The sequence below is a fragment of the Barbus barbus genome (assembly GCF_936440315.1).
Source record: "Barbus barbus genome assembly, chromosome: 3".
In the NCBI taxonomy this organism is placed as follows: Eukaryota; Metazoa; Chordata; class Actinopteri; order Cypriniformes; family Cyprinidae; genus Barbus; species Barbus barbus.
In genome coordinates, this window is record NC_136731.1 from 35,518,775 (window position 1) to 35,539,191 (window position 20,417).

The window sequence follows — 20,417 nt, forward strand, 5'->3', positions numbered from 1 at the left end:
GTTAATGAATGCTACAGCATAATATTAACTATAATGAACTGATAAACTGTAGAATACTTTAGTTTTTACTAAAGTAAACTAGTGTATTGTAGTATATTACCCTATATTTGTAGAACACTTAGTATTGGGTAGTAATTGGTTTATAATAAATGACTATAGTTGTTATATTACTATATTGTTGTGTATATACCACAGCAACTATAGAATTATCACAACAAATTAATTCCAGTAATTTACTACAGTATAATTCAAAACTCTATAGTATTTACTGTAAATTACTATAGTATTTTTTTCCATATAGAGAGTTGTAAGGCTTTCCATTTTTAGCTGTTTTTACGATTGTAGCCAATGCTTTTTATGCAGCAGGTTTTTAAATTTGAAATTTCAAAAGGTGAGGGTAATAATTAGTATGTGTGGAAATAAAATATATAAGCTATTGTTGTACTTTTATAGCTTGATTAAAGTCGTGCATAATTGAAAACACAGTGAAAAACTACTTGGCAATAATTTGTGGGATTCTAAAACGCAAGACTGAAGGTACATTTGCAGACATGCACATTTAAATCATTAAATTCGGTCTGTTTTGTAAGGAATCGGTTGGGCGAATAATTCAATAACTCACTCATAACGCCTCCTACTGGTATAAAGACGCAGAAAGGGACAGCGTATTAAACAGTGAGCGAATCTTTCTGCTGAACAGCGTTCTTGATTCAAAAGATTCGAGTCACGGAGATTAATCAAAACCCCGACTACTAGACTGGAGCTTGGATTACATTATGAGAAATATGAAGTGCTGACTGCAGACAGCTGTGCTCGGACATTTCCGGGAGCTGCAAGTCTCTCTCTCTATTGGCTGGAGTCGGCGGATCCCTCAGCAAACCCCTCCTCTCGAGAAAAAGGCTAGACTTCAAATGATGTTTTAAAGTCTGTCTGTGTTGCTAGCTCCTGCGCACATTTCACCTCCTCTACAGCAAAAAGGCACAAAGGTGAGTCTTAAAATGTCTTTAAGTATCATTACAGCAGTAGCGAATGAGACGCAGCAGCGCTCCCACGGCGAGCATAGGCATGTGGTTTGTTTTAGTAATTCATAATCATAAGTGCATTGTGCATTAGACGTGTAGAGGCATCGCCGCAGTAAGCAATAGCTAGCGTGTTTCGTAATGGACGCGTTTCTTATGAAACATTGCAGCGTTGTGCTTTCCTCCGTACGTCTCTCGCTCCAGAACCGTCTGACAGGTAAGATCCAGTCGGAACCGGATACTGTTGCATGTCTCTTCCACCAGATGCTTTGTGTGCAGCAAGTTTTTCGTGTGAGGTTTCCTCTCTTGAGACTGAGAAAAACAACATAAGCCACTTATCATTTAAATGCATTCGTTTATTGCTTCCCATAATGGACTGAAGCTTTTGTTTTGTCTTGTCCTATTTAAAAAATACATAACTGCATTTTTTGCACTGCACTGCTGTTTTGCAATATTAAAAAAAGACACATTTCCTCTAGAATCAAAATTGCAAAAGATACTAAGCCTTGTTTTCAGTTATTTCTCTACGTTTTTGTCTTAAGCATAAACCTCATAAAATGCAGATTTATACATTGTTTATAATATTATCTTTATATATAGATAGATAGATTAAAAAAACATGATATGGGTTAAAACTGAATAAAAAAATATTTTTTTTTTAACAGTGGTGACCTATAGTTGAAAAATAATGGATTAATATATAGAACAGTTTGTTTGTCATTTTGTTTACTACACTACACACACCTACACACAAATACTGTGTTTTTGTCAGAAAGCATGGTTTACCAAAGTCAGTTTATGGGTATGCTTGCTGTAGACTGTACACACACATTAAAACTTAAAAATATAGAGCACAGATATTTGTAAATTTTGCTACGGATGTGTTGGTTTCTGACACTAGTGATGATTATTTATACATCAGTTCAATATTTACCCCTCAGTCTGTATCGTCTGCATACATGCTGAACTCTCTGAAATTTAAAGGCCAGTTTAAATTCAATAAGATTATTTAAAGCTTTAGTGTTTGACAAGAAACCCCATTTTTCATCATCAAATATATATAGTTGATACGCCAGTGTCAACATTACTGTTGAATTTCTCCTTTTGAGTTGTGTTTCCTAAACATCCATGTGAAATGTTGTTTTCATGTTCAGCTGCACTTGATTTATGCTCTGTCATCATGTTAAACATAATTTTAGACTTGTTTGCTGTCTCTCCTGCAATATTGTCCTTGATTTGCACACTGAAGTCACTATTTCAGGATGGCGTGATATAGCATATATATATATATGTTAATTGCTTATTTACCAGTCTGTTTAAAGGTGCATTAGGAGATCTCGCAAAATGCTAACTTTATCCTGATAGCACTGAAAGTGAACTTCCCACCCTCCCTGCAAATCGCCTTCCAAAGCCACGCCTCCTGAACGCATATACACTCACAGACCAGAATACCAGAGACAACATTACTACAATACATCATGTGTCATTTACCGGTGAGAAAACTTTATAGCACAGTTAGTAACAGTACTACAATACCACGAAGGAAGATCAGGTTGTAGATGTTTGCCTGCCATTCTCTGCATAGTGTACGTGAACGCGCTGATGACGTATCCTGTCTGCGTGAAACGGGTGCGTAGAGGAATGCAAATACATAGTCATGGCCAAAAATATCAGTACCCTTAGTAAATATGATCAAAGAAGGCTGTGAAAATGAATCTGCAATTATTAATCCTTTTGATCTTTTATTTAAAAAATTCACAAATAAATAACCTTTCATTGGATAATACGAATTTAAAATGGGGGGAAATATCATTATGAAATAAATGTTTTTCTCAAATACACGTTGGACACAATTATTGGCACCCCTAGAAATTATTATGAGTAAAACATCTCTGAAGTATATTCCCATTCATATTCACAATTTTGAGCACTCCAGGGTGATTATGAACATGAAGTTATCCGGTCATGGCTTCCTGTTTCACAGAAATATAAATAGCAGGAAAAACAAAGCCCAAATTCCCTTAATCATCCATCACAATGAGAAAAACCAAAGAATATATTTCTGATGTGCAGCAAAAGATCATTCAGCTTCACAAATTAGTGAAGTGGCTTTCCATTTCCACCATCAGGGCAATAATTAAGAATTTCCAATCAACAGAAACTGCCTGGAAGAGGACGTGTGTCCATAGCATCCTAATGCATGGTGAGAAGGAGAGTTTGAGTGGCTAAAGAATCTCCAAGGACCACAGCTGGAGATTTGCAGAAAATATTTGAGTCTCGGGGTCAGAAAACCTTAAAAAACATTGTCAAACAGCACCAACATCACCACATGTTGTTTGGGAGGGTTTCAAGAAAAATTCTCCTAGCTCATCCAAAAACAAACTCCAGCATATTCAGTCAAATGGGACAGGCTTCTGTGGTCCGATAAAACTAAAACATGAGCTTTTTAGCAGCAAACACTCAAGATGGGTTTGGTGAACACGGGGATAAAAAGTACCCCATGTGTACAATGAAATATACTGCTGTATTTTTGATGTTGTGGGCCTATATTTCTGCTGGAGGTCCTGGACATCTTGTTTAGACACATGGCATCATGAATTCTATCAGATAAAAAAATACCAACAGATCAAAAATCAATAAGTGACTGACTCCGTTAGAAATCTTAAAATGGGCCATGTTTGGATCTTCCACCAGACAATAATTCAAACACAAACCTCAAAAACAACACAAAAATGGGTCACTGAGCACAAAACCAAGCTTATGCTATGGCCATTCCAGTCCTCTGACCTGAACGCTGAGAAAATAAGTGAGGTGAACTGAAGAGAAGAAGCACCAACATGGAACTGGGAATCTGAACTATCTGAAGGAATGGTCTCTGATCTCTTGTCAGGTGTTCTCTAACCTCAACAAAATTTAAAGCTGTTAAACTGGAAAATGGAGGTTTCAAAAAGTATTGAATAAAAGGGTGCCGTTAATTGTGGCCAATGTGTATTAGAGAAAAACATTTATTTCATAATGATACTTCACCCCCCCCCCCCCCCCCCCCCCCATTTTAAATTCTTACTATCCAATGAAATGTTAGATTTTTGTGATTTTTTTTTTTTTAAATAAAATATCAAAAGGATTAACAATGCAGATTAATTTTCATAGCTGCCTTTGATCATATTTACCAAGGGTGCTGATATTTTTGGCCATGACTGTATGTTGACAGGCAGGTAGGAAAGCCAATCAAAATGCTCGGACCGAGCGTTTTGATTGGACGAACATTTCTTGGTCCTTCCACAGAAGATATACATGCATATAAATACATTTAGACCACTTAACTTAATGATTGCTATCGGGATGTGAAGAGACTTTCAACCAACATAGCAAAAAAAATTTCTGAAGACAATCACCTATTGCACCTTTAAAGTAACAAAATCTAATTTTTACCTTAAATTGGTATAAAATATCTGATAACAATAATAAGAAACAGAATAGTTTATATAAACATTATTCACGTGTTGTGTCATGCAGGGACTTCTGTGACTGTTTTCTGTCTTTACAATAAATTATAGTTTTTACTCACCAAAAACATTTATTTATAGTAAAATTAAATATAGTGCAATGTTTACCATTTACAGTTTACGCCATATGATCAAAAATTACACAGTTTTAATAGTATAGTTTTACAGTTCAATGCTTGACAGACAAATCACCTGCTTATGTTGAATTGTGGAGCAGGTTTGCAGGAATGCTTAATGTCTTTAGAAAGCACATTTAGGATGACAATGTAAATGTACAGACAAAGACGGTGAATAGTGTTTATTACTTGTGGCACAGTAGTTTGGCTGTTATTCATAGCAACCCCCCCATCTGATGGTGAGAATCACACATCTTTGTCCAATTTTCAAGATGCGTTTGGGATTAACCCTGCAGTACTGTCTGTCATGCTATATTTTAAATGAATCAACCGTGCATTTCTTATTATTGAGGTATTGATAGGCATGCATAAAAAATGGCCAATTGCTTTTTAACGAGGATTTATCCTTTTAATAGCACAGCAGTTTTCCCTACAGAGGTTGATCTGTCATCCAGACAAGAAAGACAGCCAGCCAGTAGTACAATTGTTTTCCTCAGCTGGTTCCCTTGGCAACTGTCTTGGAGTATTTATCAGTTTGGAGAGGTTTTACCTCTTCAATCCCCCTTTTCACGTACCATTGCTACAGAGACTGATTAAAGACCCTTAATGTCTATTTTAACATAACCTCTCAGAATTTGACTGACTCTTTATATGGATCATCTTTTTATTGCACTTTCAGTGTAGAGTTCCTGATTCATCTAGATTCTTATCTCTTTAATGAAATAGATAGGGAAAGGCATGAGTGGTTTGAATCCCCTCGTATTCATATGAGAAAATGTAGCACAGAATGATTTCTGCATGACCTAATAGGCTGTTTAAATCATGCAGAGGGAAATTGGTGCAATGAAGTTTACCAATAGGCTTTAACGGGGTTAGAAATGAGCATTATGTGCAGTGAACCGTGCTCATATCCTCCACTGGCAGCTCAGTATCTTTAGTCAGCTCAATGTTATCACTAGCCAACGATCAAAGTTCATTTGGTGCTAAATATCTGATCGGGATTATGATGATGATTTCACAAGCACAAACCAAAATTGGTACTATCTTTTTTTTTTTTTTTATTATGATCAGTCAAAGATTAGTTAATCACGTTTTATCATCTCTGAAGTTTGGAAATGAGCTGTATTGTGGATGTAGATGCTTTCATGTCTTGTTGCTTACTTCTGCTGATGTTATCCAGATCCTTCAGCGAGGGGAGCCGCTCACACGGCTGGGTTACGTAACACCAGAAAATTAGCATTTAAAAAATGGCTTCGCGGTTGGTGCTGTTGCTCATTGCTCTCTGGGGCCACTGGCTTTAGTTCACACTCTGAGCTGAGAGGAAGAGGAGCAGGGGGATTGGTGGCGGCTTGGAGTTGTGTAATCCAGCACAGGCGGCTATTGTTGGCTTTGAAATGGTTCCCCAGCACAGTGACCACTCGGAGACCCCTGATGAATATTGATTAGCTGCGCTGGAGTTGAGAGAGAATTAAATGTGATGTGAGCAAGGAGTGTCGGTTTGATTTTTATGCTGAAAATAAGCAGATAAATGAAAGCTCATGTAATGTTTTTAAAGGACCTCGAAGGTGGTTGTGGATTTGCTGTGTTTTTATTGCCTGTACAGTCCTCTCTCATACTATCATCAGGGATCAATAATAATGATTTTTTTTTCTTTGAGGTCGTTTGGTCAGCCAGTTGTTCAAATTTATCTTTTATTATTTAAACTTTTTTTTTTTAACTTTTTTTATTTTAACAGCTTTATTTGCTTTTTGCTTTTAATATGCAATAATTGTTAGACATTACTAGAAATACAGCTATATTCTATATGATGTTCAATGACAGATTCATAAAAATTCATAAACGCACATCCCGAGTTTTCACTGACAGTGTCCAGACTGTATTAAACTTGGACATGAAGCTGACCCACGAAACTTTGACAATAAATCATTTCAAAGATTTATTCCACGCGCTTTTTTCCCGTCAGCATTCACTGTCGCTATCAGTCAATGAAACAGAATTAGTACCTATCACTAAAGAAAGGAAAATCAACTCCATCAGTCAAGTTGTTAACCCTTTTTGCTTGCTGCATCCTCACAGGCGCATGACAACAGGCTTGTGTAACACATATTTTCAGAACCAGTTCTATCCGGTCGATGAGCCGTCTGGTTGGGGTGCTTCTGAGAGAGGAGCGTCTGCATTTTTCTTGCTTCTGTCGCTTCGATTGCATAAGCATCCTCAAATCTGGAGCACATGAGAGATGCACTTTTTGCTTCTCCTCTCCTACACATGAGTAAAGATGCTGTGGATCCGCTCCGATGTCCAGGAGGCGGCCAGTTCTTCCCTCTGAATTGATTCCTTTGAACAAGCAAACACATAAGACTAGCTTCTTTTCAATAGAGCTGGAAGACTGATTCTCAGCTTTCCAGTGTCCAGACTGTGAGGAAAACATACACCATGACATTTAAACTAAGGAGGAACAATACTGGTAATAAACAAAACAAGGTGTTTAATTTAGCCAAGAATATTTTGTGCATAATAATTGCATGCCGTCACCATGCTGCTCCTTTCCTAAGCATATGCTCACTCATTATGAGAGCTGAAGATATGTTGGGATTCCCTCAGGCATTGGATTTTCCCTTAGGCAGGACTATTCGTCCCAATTAATCTTAGCGCTGAAGTGTGACCGAGTGAGCTCGGGTGAGCTTCTCTGAACCCTTTGCCTGTTGGGAAGGTTTAACGGTACTTGAAAGTCACAGCGTTAGTCACTTGTCTGCTGCCCCCAGCCTTGTCCTCACAAGATTCACCATCCCAAGAAACGACTGTGATGGTTCTGCCGTGCAAAAAGATCATCTGAGGGCCAGTGAGCGTCTAAGCCATGTGGTAATTAACACCAATTAATCGTGCTTTAATTAAGAGGCGTGATGGCCGACTGTCAGGACCACTGGAGTAGGACAGGATTGATGGGCATGGCTGAACCTGCTGCTCAGGGAAAGAGGAACTGTCTGTGGTACTGAAGCCAGATCCCAGGACTGTCACTTTGCAGACTGTAAGATTTGCTCCCATCTGGTTGTTAATCGGTTTCTGATTAAAAACATTTCAACACAAAGGCGTAAATGGTGATGTTAAAATACTTCCTTCTGTCCCAAATGAATATGCAAAGACAGCTATTTGTAGAAACAAGCTGTTTGTAGGTTGATTCCACTGAATATTGTGAACACAGTGGCTTCATTCGAAACCGCATACTTCCATACTATTTAGTAGGCAAAAAGCAGTAGACGAAGGATAAGTATGCATGAAATCTCAATATCCTCAAAAGAGTAGGCGGGAGAGATTTACTTGGATGGGGCACAATTTCTCGTGAGATTCGGGCGTACGTATACTTAAGTATCGTTTGAATATGCCTACTTACCTACTATATAGTAAGCGAGAGATCCCCGGATGGCCTACTGCGTCCCGCCCAGACTCCGAAGTGCCAATCGAGGGATACTTTTCAATCCCAGAAGCCCACGCGAGAGGATACGTCATCATCGAACGTGACGGAGAACAACGACGCGGGTGTTTTCAAATGTGAGTATTACAAACCAAAACACGGTTCCTTGTGTTAAAATCGCATTTGTTAAGCTACTGTAGAGTAAACTGTTAGCTTGTTGAGGGTGTAAGACGCTGGACAGTAACGTTATAGTATATTTGTGATTTTTCTATAAAAACATGTTTTATGTATAGCGAACAGGAGAGCTCCAGTAAACACACGTATGTCTGCAAAGTGAATTTACATAAACCATTTACATCTTAAATACGATTACTAATAGTCTATTTAATACGTGACAGGACAATGTTTGAAAAGAATTGCATATGAGCATATCACAACATGAACAGACATCTGAGTGAGAGATATGTGTGTTATTTTGTAGAATTCACTGTTGTCAACACTGCTTTAGATGAATGTAAGTAATGTGCATAAAGTAACTAAACATAAGTTATATGTATTATCTGTCCATTAGTATTGTTGATAAATTAAGGAGCATTTGTGCTAGATAAATTGTTAACCCATCAGCAACTACCTCAACATGTAAATATAGTATTGATCAGATAAATGGCAGAGGTGACTGAATCTTGTCTGGATGTTACAGGGACAGATGAGACACCTGTGTTTATCCGGTGAAGAGTGACTGATGAAGGAATGCTGCCATCAGACAAAGGCTCTCAGTGAGTATACTACAGACGTCAATAAAACATCTTTTAAATTTTAAATTGTAGTTTATTTTAATTATTGTAATTTCATACAGAGCTATTACAGCACTTTTCTGATTCTTGATTCCTGTGCATTTGCTGCAGATCTTCTGTGGTGGAGCAGGACCTGCAAGGAAAGGTGATGGCAGCATTTGTTAAACAAAAAACGGGGGAAAACCTGAAACAAAAATATAAAGTAAGATAATTTTGTTACTTCTAATACAAAAATCAAATGACATTGTGTTGTTTGTAGGATCTGATATGTCTGCATACTGGTGAGGATGGTGAAGTCCACAGCATCATCCTGGAATTGGTCCAGTGCCATGGATGAGACGCTCCATCACTCCACCTGCCCTTACTGCCTCATCTGGACCGGATGCTGCTGTGGTCTCTTCCTCCTCAGTGACCCCAGAGCCAGCGAGAGCATCTAGAGAAAGGCCAAAAGACATTGAGGATGTGATTTTGGTCAAGTTTGTTCTGCTGGTTTCTGTTCATACAACATCAGTCAATGAAACCTGAGTATCAGAAGCTTCAAAGTTTCAAGTTTTACTCTTGTTTAAATGTTTTACAGGTAGTGGTGTTCATGGAGAGCAGGCACACAGGTGTTTAGAGCAGACACAGCGATAGCCAGATTGTCCCGCACATGTTCTCCTGCTCTTGCTTCAAGGTTGTGTGGTTCAGGGGCCGTCATCATGGTCTTCTTCATCCTCTCTGTGCACTCAGGCAATGATCGCATTGATGTCCCTTTCTCATCCATGATCAGATTCAGTCTGACTGCAGCAATGAGGGACGTGATGGACAGCAGAGACAGGTGAAGGTGGGCTTGGTGGTCAGCTGCTTCATCAGAATTAAGCTGCAGAATTGACACAGCTGTGTTGAGATGGCAGTATATGGGATCTGTATATACATGATTGTTAGAACAATAAGTTTGAATAAAACTTTGTGTCGTTGCCTTGTGTATATATATGTGTTTATTGTGATTGTTACTTTTCATTCTTTTACTCATTTATTCATGTTTCCTGTTGTTGTCAGTAAATAAAATATAATTATTTCATTAACATGCATTTGTACAAAATTGAAAGGATTTTTAGGCTGGTTTGGCTATTGCTACCGGAATGGTGAATCCATTAAAACTCATTCAGTCATCAATCTCATGTTTCCAGTTTATTTCTCAACATGTAGGAGTAGACATTTCTCTGATACCAAGTGCTGGTAATTGTTGGTTTGTTGTCATCAACACAACAATTCCACACAGGCCATGTGAGTAGAGAGACAGCTTCTCACACAAACAGAGGCTTGATTAGTAAAAGACCACAGGTGATCTTATCAGGACTCAGTCAACCAATCAGATCACAGTATAATTTTCTACAGCCGCCCCCAAATGTGTTAACATTTGCATACAAGAAAATTCATACTACTGTACTTTCACCATCAATCAATTCAGGAAGAACAATTAAACGGCTGACTGGACGAATTAAATGCTTCCCATCACTCAGAATTTCAGCAACTCTTATTCTCCCATCAGAACTTGATAAAGTCTTACTAACGGTCCCGACCAGCCAGCGTCCACGAGGAAGCTGGGGGTCCACAATCATAACCTTCGTCAAAGGCACAATAGGATTGCCATCAAATTTCCACTTTTGACGAATCTGAAGATTCGGAAGATAATCCTTAATGAAACTGGCCCAGAATCGATCTGCAAGAACTTGACTGTGTCTCCACTTTCTACGGGTAAGTAGCTCTGAATCTGCATACATCACTTGCGGGAGAGATGCATCTCGCCGCCCCATCAATAAAATATTTGGGGTAATGGGATCAAGATCTGAAATATTCGAAGATACGTAGCCAAGAGGTTTTGAGTTTAACAACTCCTCAATTTCAACAAGCACAGTATACAGAACTTCCTCAGAAACAACTTGTGTTCCCAGAACCACTTGTAACGCGGTCTTAACAGATCGTATCTCTCTTTCCCAAGTACCTCCAAAATGGGGAGAGTATGGTGGATTAAAGGAGAATTTAATTTGTTGGAGGGCAAGCATCTCCTGAAAAAAGGGACTAAGCTGAGAAAATGCTGTCCGAAGTTCTCTTTCTCCTCCCTTAAAGTTAGTCCCTTGATCAGACAATATTTCATAGGGCCGACCTCTGCGAGCTACAAATCTTCGCAAAGCCAAAAGGAAACTATCTGTGTCCATACCCGAAAGTAGCTCCAAATGAATACACCGTGTTGTCTGGCATTTAAATATAATGCCCCACCTTTTCTCATGACGGCGACCTATTTTGATGCTTAAAGGCCCGAAACAATCCATACCCGTTGACCAAAAGGGAGGCTTATACAATCGTAGTCTGGACACCGGTAGATCAGCCATTCTGGGGACTGAGGGCATACCTTTCCATTTCCTACACTCAAGACATGACCTCTGAATTTTCTTTATTAACTGTCGCCCTCTCAAAACCCAGTATTTCTGACGAAGATGGGCGAACACTCTTTGTGGTCCTGAATGACACAAAATTGAATCAAAGTCAGCAACTAAAAGTTTGGTAATATGATTCTTTGGGTCTAAAACAATGGGATGTATAGCTTCAGAATCCAAATCTTCACTTTGACGGAGTCGTCCACCCACTCTTATCAGCTCTGTCACTGGATCATACTCGGGTGCCAAGTGAACTAAACGGCTTTGTCGAGGAACTTCATGACCATCCTTAAGCAGTTTATATTCCTCAGGGAAATCCTCCATCTGGGCTTGACGCAGGAGATGCAATTCTGCTTGCGTTTGGAAAGGTTTAGTGTCGTCGCCAGAAACCAAAGAGAGAGTTTCAACTGTCGCTGCAATCAACTCTGACCAGGTATTAAATTGAAGCTTATCAGAAGCTGGAGAGTTTACTGGTACCCGATTAAGTCCACAGAACAAGGATTTTCTAAGTTCTGTACCAACCTCATCCAGACTTGAAGCTGGCAATTTTGGCCATTGCTGAGAGTTCAAGTGTAAAAAGGTAGGTCCTTGAAACCAAGAACTTGTAGCAGACAATTCAGAAAGCTTCTTGCCTCGAGTGATGTCATCTGCTGGATTGTTTGCAGTGTCAACATATCTCCATTGATCCGGTCTAGTATATTCAAGAATCTCTGTAATGCGATTGGCCACAAAGATCTTGTACCGGCAGGATTCAGACTGGATCCAAGTCAACACAGTTGTAGAATCGGACCATAATGTCACTGCTTTGATATCCAAAGTGAGTTCCTGTTGCAACAAGTTTGCTAGCTGAGCTCCGGTCAGAGCAGCACACAGTTCTAAACGAGGAATAGAAATGGTCTTCTTTGGTGCTACCCTTGAACGAGCCATGACAAGAGAAACAGAAATCTGACCATCTCCACTAATCAGTCGCATGTAGGCAACTGAGCCATACGCCTTCTCAGATGCGTCGCAGAATATATGAAGCTCTCTTCTAATTGGATCTTCCCAGTTCTTTCTTGGACCATACCACCGTGGTACTTGGATTCTAACCAGATCAGGTAACTCACTTTCCCATGCAAACCAGGCTGCCCTTATTCCTTCTGGAATATCTGGATCATCCCATTCTCTGGTAGGCTTCATCCATAACTGTTGCAAAAGAATTTTAGCTCGTGTCGTGAATGGAATGATGAAACCCAGTGGATCATACTGACGAGCAAGTATTCGATACAAAACACGCAACGTTAGAACATCATACTCCACTGGACGATGCTTATAACTCAAAGTATCCTGCAAGCAGTACCAACTCAATCCAAGTGTACTCTCGCATGGATCGGTGCAGTCACGGCTCAACCATAGATCAGTGTCTACTGAACGTGCATCAGTTGGTAAATGGCTCACCACTGGGATTTGATTACTGGCCCATTGCCGAATTTCAAACCCACCTTCAGCTAACAAAGAACGCAAATCCATGAGCATCTTTTTTGCTTCTTGACTCGTTGGGAAACTTTGCAAACAATTATCCACATAAAAGGAATGCAGAACAGAAGATTGGATATCTTGAAATTCGACCGGAAGGTTTTGCACACATTTCTGAAGGGCATACGTAGCGCAACAAGGGCTACAAGTAGCACCAAATGGCAAAACCTGCCATTCATAAACATCTGCGGAGTCATTTCTTCTCATATTTCGCCATAAGAAACGTAACAGTGATGAATCAGAAGGCAAGAGGTGGATTTGATGGAACATAGACCTGATGTCTCCGCTGATAGCAACCGGATGTTCTCTAAACCGTAGTAGGACTCCAATCAAGGAAGGACCCAACACTGGTCCAGGTAACAAATATGCATTCAGACTCTCACCTTGATACTGATAGGAACAATTAAATACCAAACGGTGCTTGCCATTATGTTCCACAAGATGGTGAGGAATATACCAAGCTTCATCACTGAATTCAATCTCATTAGGCTCCAGCTTTTTCACACATCCAGCTTCAACGAGTTTCTGAATCTCTTGCTCATAAATAACCGCACGATCTGGATCCTTAGCCAGCTGTCTTTCCAGTCGACGCAAAGCTGGCATTACTGCCTCGGATGGTACTTTAAGTACTGGTGCATTCTTAGCTCGCAGTAAAGGAGTCACATATCTTCTAATTCCATTAATTTCTTCACACTTTGTTTCCCGTTCCAAGAACTCGAGAGCTTCCTTATCTTCCTTAGAACGCAGGGCATGCTTTGGAGTTTGAGAGAAAGGAAGTACATCAACTTTCCATAATTTCTCCACATCCTGGTGCAACTGATCCATGGATAGTGAAGCTTGGAAGAAACACTGCGTGATTGAATTAGTCTTCTCACCCAAAGAAGTCGGTCCCTGCAATGTCCACCCCAGGCGAGTATGTAAAGCAGCTGGACTTCCAGGAGGACCGAAACGTATTCGCTCTTTGGAACAAAGAAGATGAGGATAATCAGCTCCCACTAATAACAAAGGTTTCACCTTCTGAAACTCTTCCAGAGGGATGCCTCTTAGATGTTGATAGCGTCGCTGGAGCATCTGCACTGGGTAAGTCTGTTCAGGTAGATCAAGCATTTGAGCAGTAAAGGCTCCTCGTATTTGGTATTGACTCTGCTTATGATCAGCTGACGAAATTGAAAAGGAAACATTTGCACCTTCAATTTTCTCTGAGCCTTGCCGGATGGTTCGAATAACCAATGACTCTGCCTCCCCATGAAGACCTAAAAATTCTGCCGCAGAAGACATAAGCATGGTTCTTTCTGAACCGTCATCTAATATGGCATACGTCTCCAGAGTCTTTCCTTGATGGCTTAGAACTACCTTCACAATTTTCAAAAGAACAGAGTTAAGACCACTTGGTCTGCTCAAATAATATATCCCAGAATCAGGTTTGTGTACATTCACATCATGCAATATTCCTAGATGACGATTCTGACATTTTGGACATTTTCTTTGCAGGTCACAACTAATCGCTCTATGGGCCCAACCACATCTCCAACAACGATTGTTATCAGCAATCCACTTCCGTTTTGCTGCTGTATCAAAATTCTGGAATTCAGAACATTGACTAAGATGATGATCAGTATGACAACAGTAGGCACAAGATGGTTTACGGCCCTCATTCCTTTCCTGTGATCTAATAATTTCAGTCTTCCTTTTCTGAGTGGGTACATTTACTTCTGGACTTACCCTATGAAGGAAAGCAGCTGACTGAAATTGGGACTTGGTAGGCCTCCCTTCTCTTATCTGGGACTTCACACCCTTTGATTGTTCAAATACTTGGACAGCTAGATTCTGACATTCTGATTCCTCTTCCAACCAGACAGAGAAACTAACCAAGTCATAGGGCTCATCTGGTCGAGTGGTTTTAGCATATCTTGCAAAACTAGCGATCTGCTGAGCTGGAAGCTTACTAAGCAATTGATGGACATGTGATGCGCAGAATAACTCTTTTGCTCCTTCATGATCCCAGGACTGAAGCATGCCAACAAGAGCTTGAACTCGTACAGCAAATTGACTAAACCCATCGGGATCTCCTGATCGTACAGCTGACAAGTTCTTAATAGCAGCAATCTCCCGAAGCACCAACTGATGGGGTTGGCCATACCTTTTCTGGAGAGCCTTCAAAGCAGTAGTGTAAGGCTGAGAATGATAGGCATAAGCCAAGGCTAAATGTCGGGCTGCATCAAACTTCAAATGATCCAGAAGAATGTGATACTTATATTGCTCAGTTTCCTCTAAGGGCATCAAATTCTTCAAAGCCATGTTCAACATGGCAAACTCATAGGGGTCATCACTCTTCAAATACGGAAATGAAAGTCTTTCGATAAGGGCTGACCTTGAGGGCTGTGAAGCAGGCATCTTTGTCTGAGGCACTGTCACTGCTGTTGGAATTGACGTACACTGATCAAGTACCATCTGTTGTACTCCAGTTGGAGGAAGTGCAGATGTTTGATTCATATCTCGTTGCTGCTCTTGAGGTACTGAAGCAATGATATCTCTGGAGGTAAAAGGATTCGAGATAGGCATAGTGGAAGGATTAGCTTGCTGCTCCCTTACTGTTCCAGTTTGATGTTGCAAGGAAATTTGATGAGGATTACCAAAATATGCATAGGGATGTCCAACTAATAGATCTCTTGGATGCAATGTTGCAGCTCTAAATGGATCACAATTAAGTGAAGTGTATTGGCCAAGAGATGGATACGATACTGGATAAGGAAAATCAGGCAGGTTTGGATGCCTTAGTCCTCCACTTGGATAGAGGGGGGGCAGCAGCCAACTTGGAGGCATCCATGGATTCCCAGGCATAAGGAACACATTTCCCTGCATTTGATCAGCTGGAAAAAGGCTTTGATCCCTTCCTACTTGTTGATCACTGGAATCAAACCCTGAATTAATTTGATGACTGACTGAAGATAGCCATGGTAGACCATTACGTTGCTGAGTCAAACCTGCACCCATTACATCAGGATCCACAGCAGATTGGAACCTAAGGTTTTCTGAGGGACGAAAGGAAGGTCTAATAGGGGTACATGGATTAGAAAGCTGTGGTGGCATCTCTGTAGCAAAAGGTGCGGATAAAATAGGCATTGGAGAGACAAGCGGCACATCCTGAGACGGAGGCATGGTAATTGGTTCACTAAACTTTGGTGGCATAGAAGACACATTTCCCTGCTCAATTCCATGTTGACGTATACGTTCACTTAACTCATCCACCATAGGATTTCCGAGGTTTACCTCATGTTGTTGGTTCAGTTGGGTTGGAACTTTCGACTCTTCATTCGAACTGCATTCAGAGCTAGTAGAAGATGAAGATCTTTTCCTTTGCATATCCTTCATCATTTGTCCCATATCCAACAACATTCCCTTCATCTGCTTAATCTCCTCAGATAAAGACTTCACCTCATTTTGAGTTGCAGTAATGGAAACTCCTTGAGATGTAACCTGCTGACTCAAATCCTCTGGCTCTTGTGCCAGTTGCCCTCTTGAAAGATTTGACTGAGCCATCACATAATCTTGCTGCCATCTTGGAGGCTTTACAATCCTTGACGAACGCTTAGGTCTTACACAGTCATCCTCAGTATCCATTCTAGCAGCCTATTCCGGCTCGAAGGACCATGTACAAAATTGAAAGGATTTTTAGGCTGGTTTGGCTATTGCTACCGGAATGGTGAATCCATTAAAACTCATTCAGTCATCAATCTCATGTTTCCAGTTTATTTCTCAACATGTAGGAGTAGACATTTCTCTGATACCAAGTGCTGGTAATTGTTGGTTTGTTGTCATCAACACAACAATTCCACACAGGCCATGTGAGTAGAGAGACAGCTTCTCACACAAACAGAGGCTTGATTAGTAAAAGACCACAGGTGATCTTATCAGGACTCAGTCAACCAATCAGATCACAGTATAATTTTCTACACATTAATTCATTGCTTGAATGAAAATTGAGATGTATTCACTTTGGCTGCATTTGTCTAGTGTATATTCATGCATATGGCATATTATTTAAAAAAATACATTTTGCTTGTTTTACTAAGACATAATTTTCAGTAAAAACTAATTATGTATATATTGGTCAGCATTTATCATTATTATTGTAGTGTTGGTAATAGCTACTAATGCATTCTGGGGTCGTCATCTTTTTTAAGTAGTAACACTTACATTTTTCCAGTAAAAAATAAACAGTCTTCTCTAAAGGTGAGATCTTCGAGCAGCTGCACTACATCTCCTTTATGCAGACATTGCAAACACTGTAAAGGCTGAGGAAAACAGTACTAGGTATGGTTGTCAAGTTACTGATGCTATGAGGTGTTAGTGCACCTCTCCCTTTTATCTTTTTTTATTATTATTATTATTGCACAACTTATAATTGCATACAAGATCAGGGGAAGATGGTTGTATGTTTTACAATTAAAAATCATAATGACAAAAAAAGGAAAACATAAATATAATGGGTTTGCATACATCAAAGTATGAGATTACACAGAAAAAAGCACAATGACAAGGTTAAATATATTTGAATATTTGTTGTTGTTTTTGTTATTTATAAGCCTGAGGGATGAAACGAGACTTAAATTCAACAAGAAACATCAACATATTTACAGATTTAAACCTGTCGCTCGTATCTTTTAAGTTGTTGCATTTGTTAATGTCATAGGTCACATGATAACTTCAACATGGCGCATTGTACTCATACTCAACGAGATTTGGCTGTAGAGTATGTACTCTTTTAGCGCTCGTTAAGTAAGTACTTATTGAAATTAAGTACTTACTGAGTATGTGGTTTCGAATGCAGCCAGTGACTCTGCCGTGCTGTCTGAACATTGCTCTGATTATTTGAGTGTCCAGAACAGGCCAGTGTATCATCATTTCATCCAGTGTGTTGAGTTTGGGGCAGAACTATCTGTTTGTCTGACTTATGCCAAATTTCTAGATGATATATTGTATGGAAGATTTTCATTTACATACACATTTTTTTGTATTTAATTAATTTTAAATTTTATTTATTTATTATTTTTATACATTTTACATTTTATACATTTCTAATGCATTTTGCTATTTATATTATTTTTGTGGTATTTTATAAAAAAAATCTAAGAAATGCTTTATATACAAACCCGATTCCAAAAATTACGAATAAAAAAGGAATGCAATAATTTACAAATCTCATAAACTTATATTTTATTCACAATAGAATATAGATAACATATCAAATGTTGAAAGTGAGACATTTTGAAATGTCATGCCAAATATTGGCTCATTTTGGATTTCATGAGAGCTACACATTCCAAAAAAGTTGGGACAGGTATCAATAAGAGGCCAGAAAAGTTAAATGTACATATAAGGAACAGCTGGAGGACCAATTTGCAACTTATTAGGTCAATTGGCAACATGATTGGGTATAAAAAGAGCCTCTGAGAGTGGCAGTGTCTCTCAGAAGTCAAGATGGCAAGAGGATCACCAATTCCCCCAATGCTGCGGCGAAAAATAGTGGAGCAATATCAGCAAGGAGTTTCTCAGAGAAAAATTGCAAAGAGTTTGAAGTTATCATCATCTACAGTGCATAATATCATCCAAAGATTCAGAGAATCTGGAACAATCTCTGTGCGTAAGGGTCAAGGCCGGAAAACCATACTGGATGCCCGTGATCTTCGGGCCCTTAGACGGCACTGCATCACATACAGGAATGCTACTGTAATGGAAATCACAACATGGGCTCAGGAATACTTCCAGAAAACATTGTCGGTGAACACAATCCACCGTGCCATTTGCCGTTGCCGGCTAAAACTCTATAGGTCAAAAAAGAAGCCATATCTAAACATGATCCAGAAGTGCAGGCGTTTTCTCTGGGCCAAGGCTTATTTAAAATGGACTGTGGCAAAGTGGAAAACTGTTCTGTGGTCAGACGAATCAAAATTTGAAGTTCTTTTTGGAAAATTGGGACGCCATGTCATCCGGACTAAAGAGGACAAGGACAACCCAAGTTGTTATCAGCGCTCCGTTCAGAAGCCTGCATCTCTGATGGTATGGGGTTGCATGAGTGTGTGTGGCATGGGCAGCTTACACATCTGGAAAGGCACATCAATGCTGAAAGGTATATCCAAGTTCTAAAACAGCATATGCTCCCATCCAGACGTTGTCTGGGTACAAAACCATCTTGAAGGGTACAAAACCATCTTGCCTACCAATATTCAAGAAAATGCCACCAGATTCATTGGTAAGTGCTTCATATTGCATCAGGACAATGACCCAAAACACCCTGCCAGTTCAGTCAAGGAATTTATAAGGGCAAAGAAATGGAAAGTCTTAGACTGCCCAAGTCAATCTCCAGATTTAAATCTGATTGAACATGAATTTCAGCAGCTGAAGAGGAGAGTAAAGGCAGAAACTCCCCAAAACAAGCAACAACTGGAATTGGCTGCATTAAAGGCAGGGAGAAGTATTTAAAAGGATGAGACCAAGAGTCTGGTGATGTCTATGGGTCACAGACTCACTGCTGTGATTGTGCGCAAGGGATCTGCAACTTTAATCTTTTATATCTGCCTTATGTTCAACTGTCCCAATACTTAATAAAAGAGCTGTTCTTTTTATTTGGTAAAACATCTGTGTGTTGAAACGGCTAATAATAAAATGTGACATTCTGTAGTTTTGTCTCATATTCATCTTTTAATCGTATGCAAATGTCTTGACTCCACAGCCAACAGAGCAATTTTGTCTTTACTGTTCCAATACTTATGGATCTCTCTCTCTCTCTCTCTCTCTCTCTCTATAAAATACTTTTTACAATTTTATTTTTGTAAATTAAGTCCATAATATTGGTCAAGATTTCAATAGTAACTTTCATTCTCCGTATTCTTTAAAAATAACAATAATAATATAAAGGACCTCTGTACAGTAAATTACCTGTGCTGTGGTTGGCTAAGCTCAACACACTGGTGTGGGTCACACTGGCCAGATGAGTTAATACTAATGAATGATATGTAAATGTGGGTGGTAATATGTTAATGTGAGCATGGTTCTGATGTCGCAACCACAAATATGTCTGAAATACTGTTTTTGTAGTTTAAGATCTCCAGACGTATATAGAGTGGTATATAATAGTGTAATTAAATAGTATATTAAACATTTGTATTTCCAAAGATCAAAGTAATTTATTTTAATGTCACAAGACTGTAAATATCATGACCTGGAGATTGTATTATCTACCAGAACGTCTTTTGATTGTGACATTTTCGTAAGCCATATCGGCTTCCCACTCCCTGTAACTCTCTGTATCTTATCTCTGTCTTTGTCTTTCCTCAGGTGAAGTGAAAGGCAGGTGCTGTGTGCTGTCTCTCTCTCACTCTTCATCTCTGTCTCCGTGAGTGCTACACATGGCTTCCTCACTCCTAACCCGCCAGCTGGCCATCTCCCTTCAGCAAAACCTGCGTCTCGCCGCTCAAGGTAAAAATACCATGGAGAGATGGAGGACTAAGATACCCTCCAGTCTAAAAAGCTTGTTTAACTTCCCGGTCAGATAGAGGACAGAGACTGTAATGTTCTCAACCTACCAGTAACCCTCAAAGAGAGCTGGAGTTGTCACAGAGACTTTATCGAAGTGATGCA

At 39.5% G+C, this 20,417-nt stretch overlaps 1 protein-coding gene and 1 long non-coding RNA gene across 2 annotated transcripts in view; both read left to right on the forward strand.

The window, feature by feature from the left end:
• The first annotated feature begins 652 nt into the window (after nt 1-652).
• abat (4-aminobutyrate aminotransferase) overlaps nt 653-20,417 on the forward strand; it is a 35,374-nt gene continuing 15,609 nt past the window's right edge. Inside the window, exons 1-2 of the mRNA XM_079376939.1 lie at nt 653-986; nt 20,115-20,255. Coding sequence (XP_079233065.1) covers nt 20,186-20,255 — 70 coding nt within the window. The 5' untranslated portion in view covers nt 653-986; nt 20,115-20,185. The remainder of the gene's footprint in view (nt 987-20,114; nt 20,256-20,417) is intronic.
• Nucleotides 8,147-9,905, forward strand: LOC306849873. The gene is made up of 4 exons (XR_013782385.1): nt 8,147-8,187; nt 8,751-8,826; nt 8,956-8,989; nt 9,104-9,905. It is a non-coding gene; the product is annotated as an uncharacterized lncRNA (long non-coding RNA).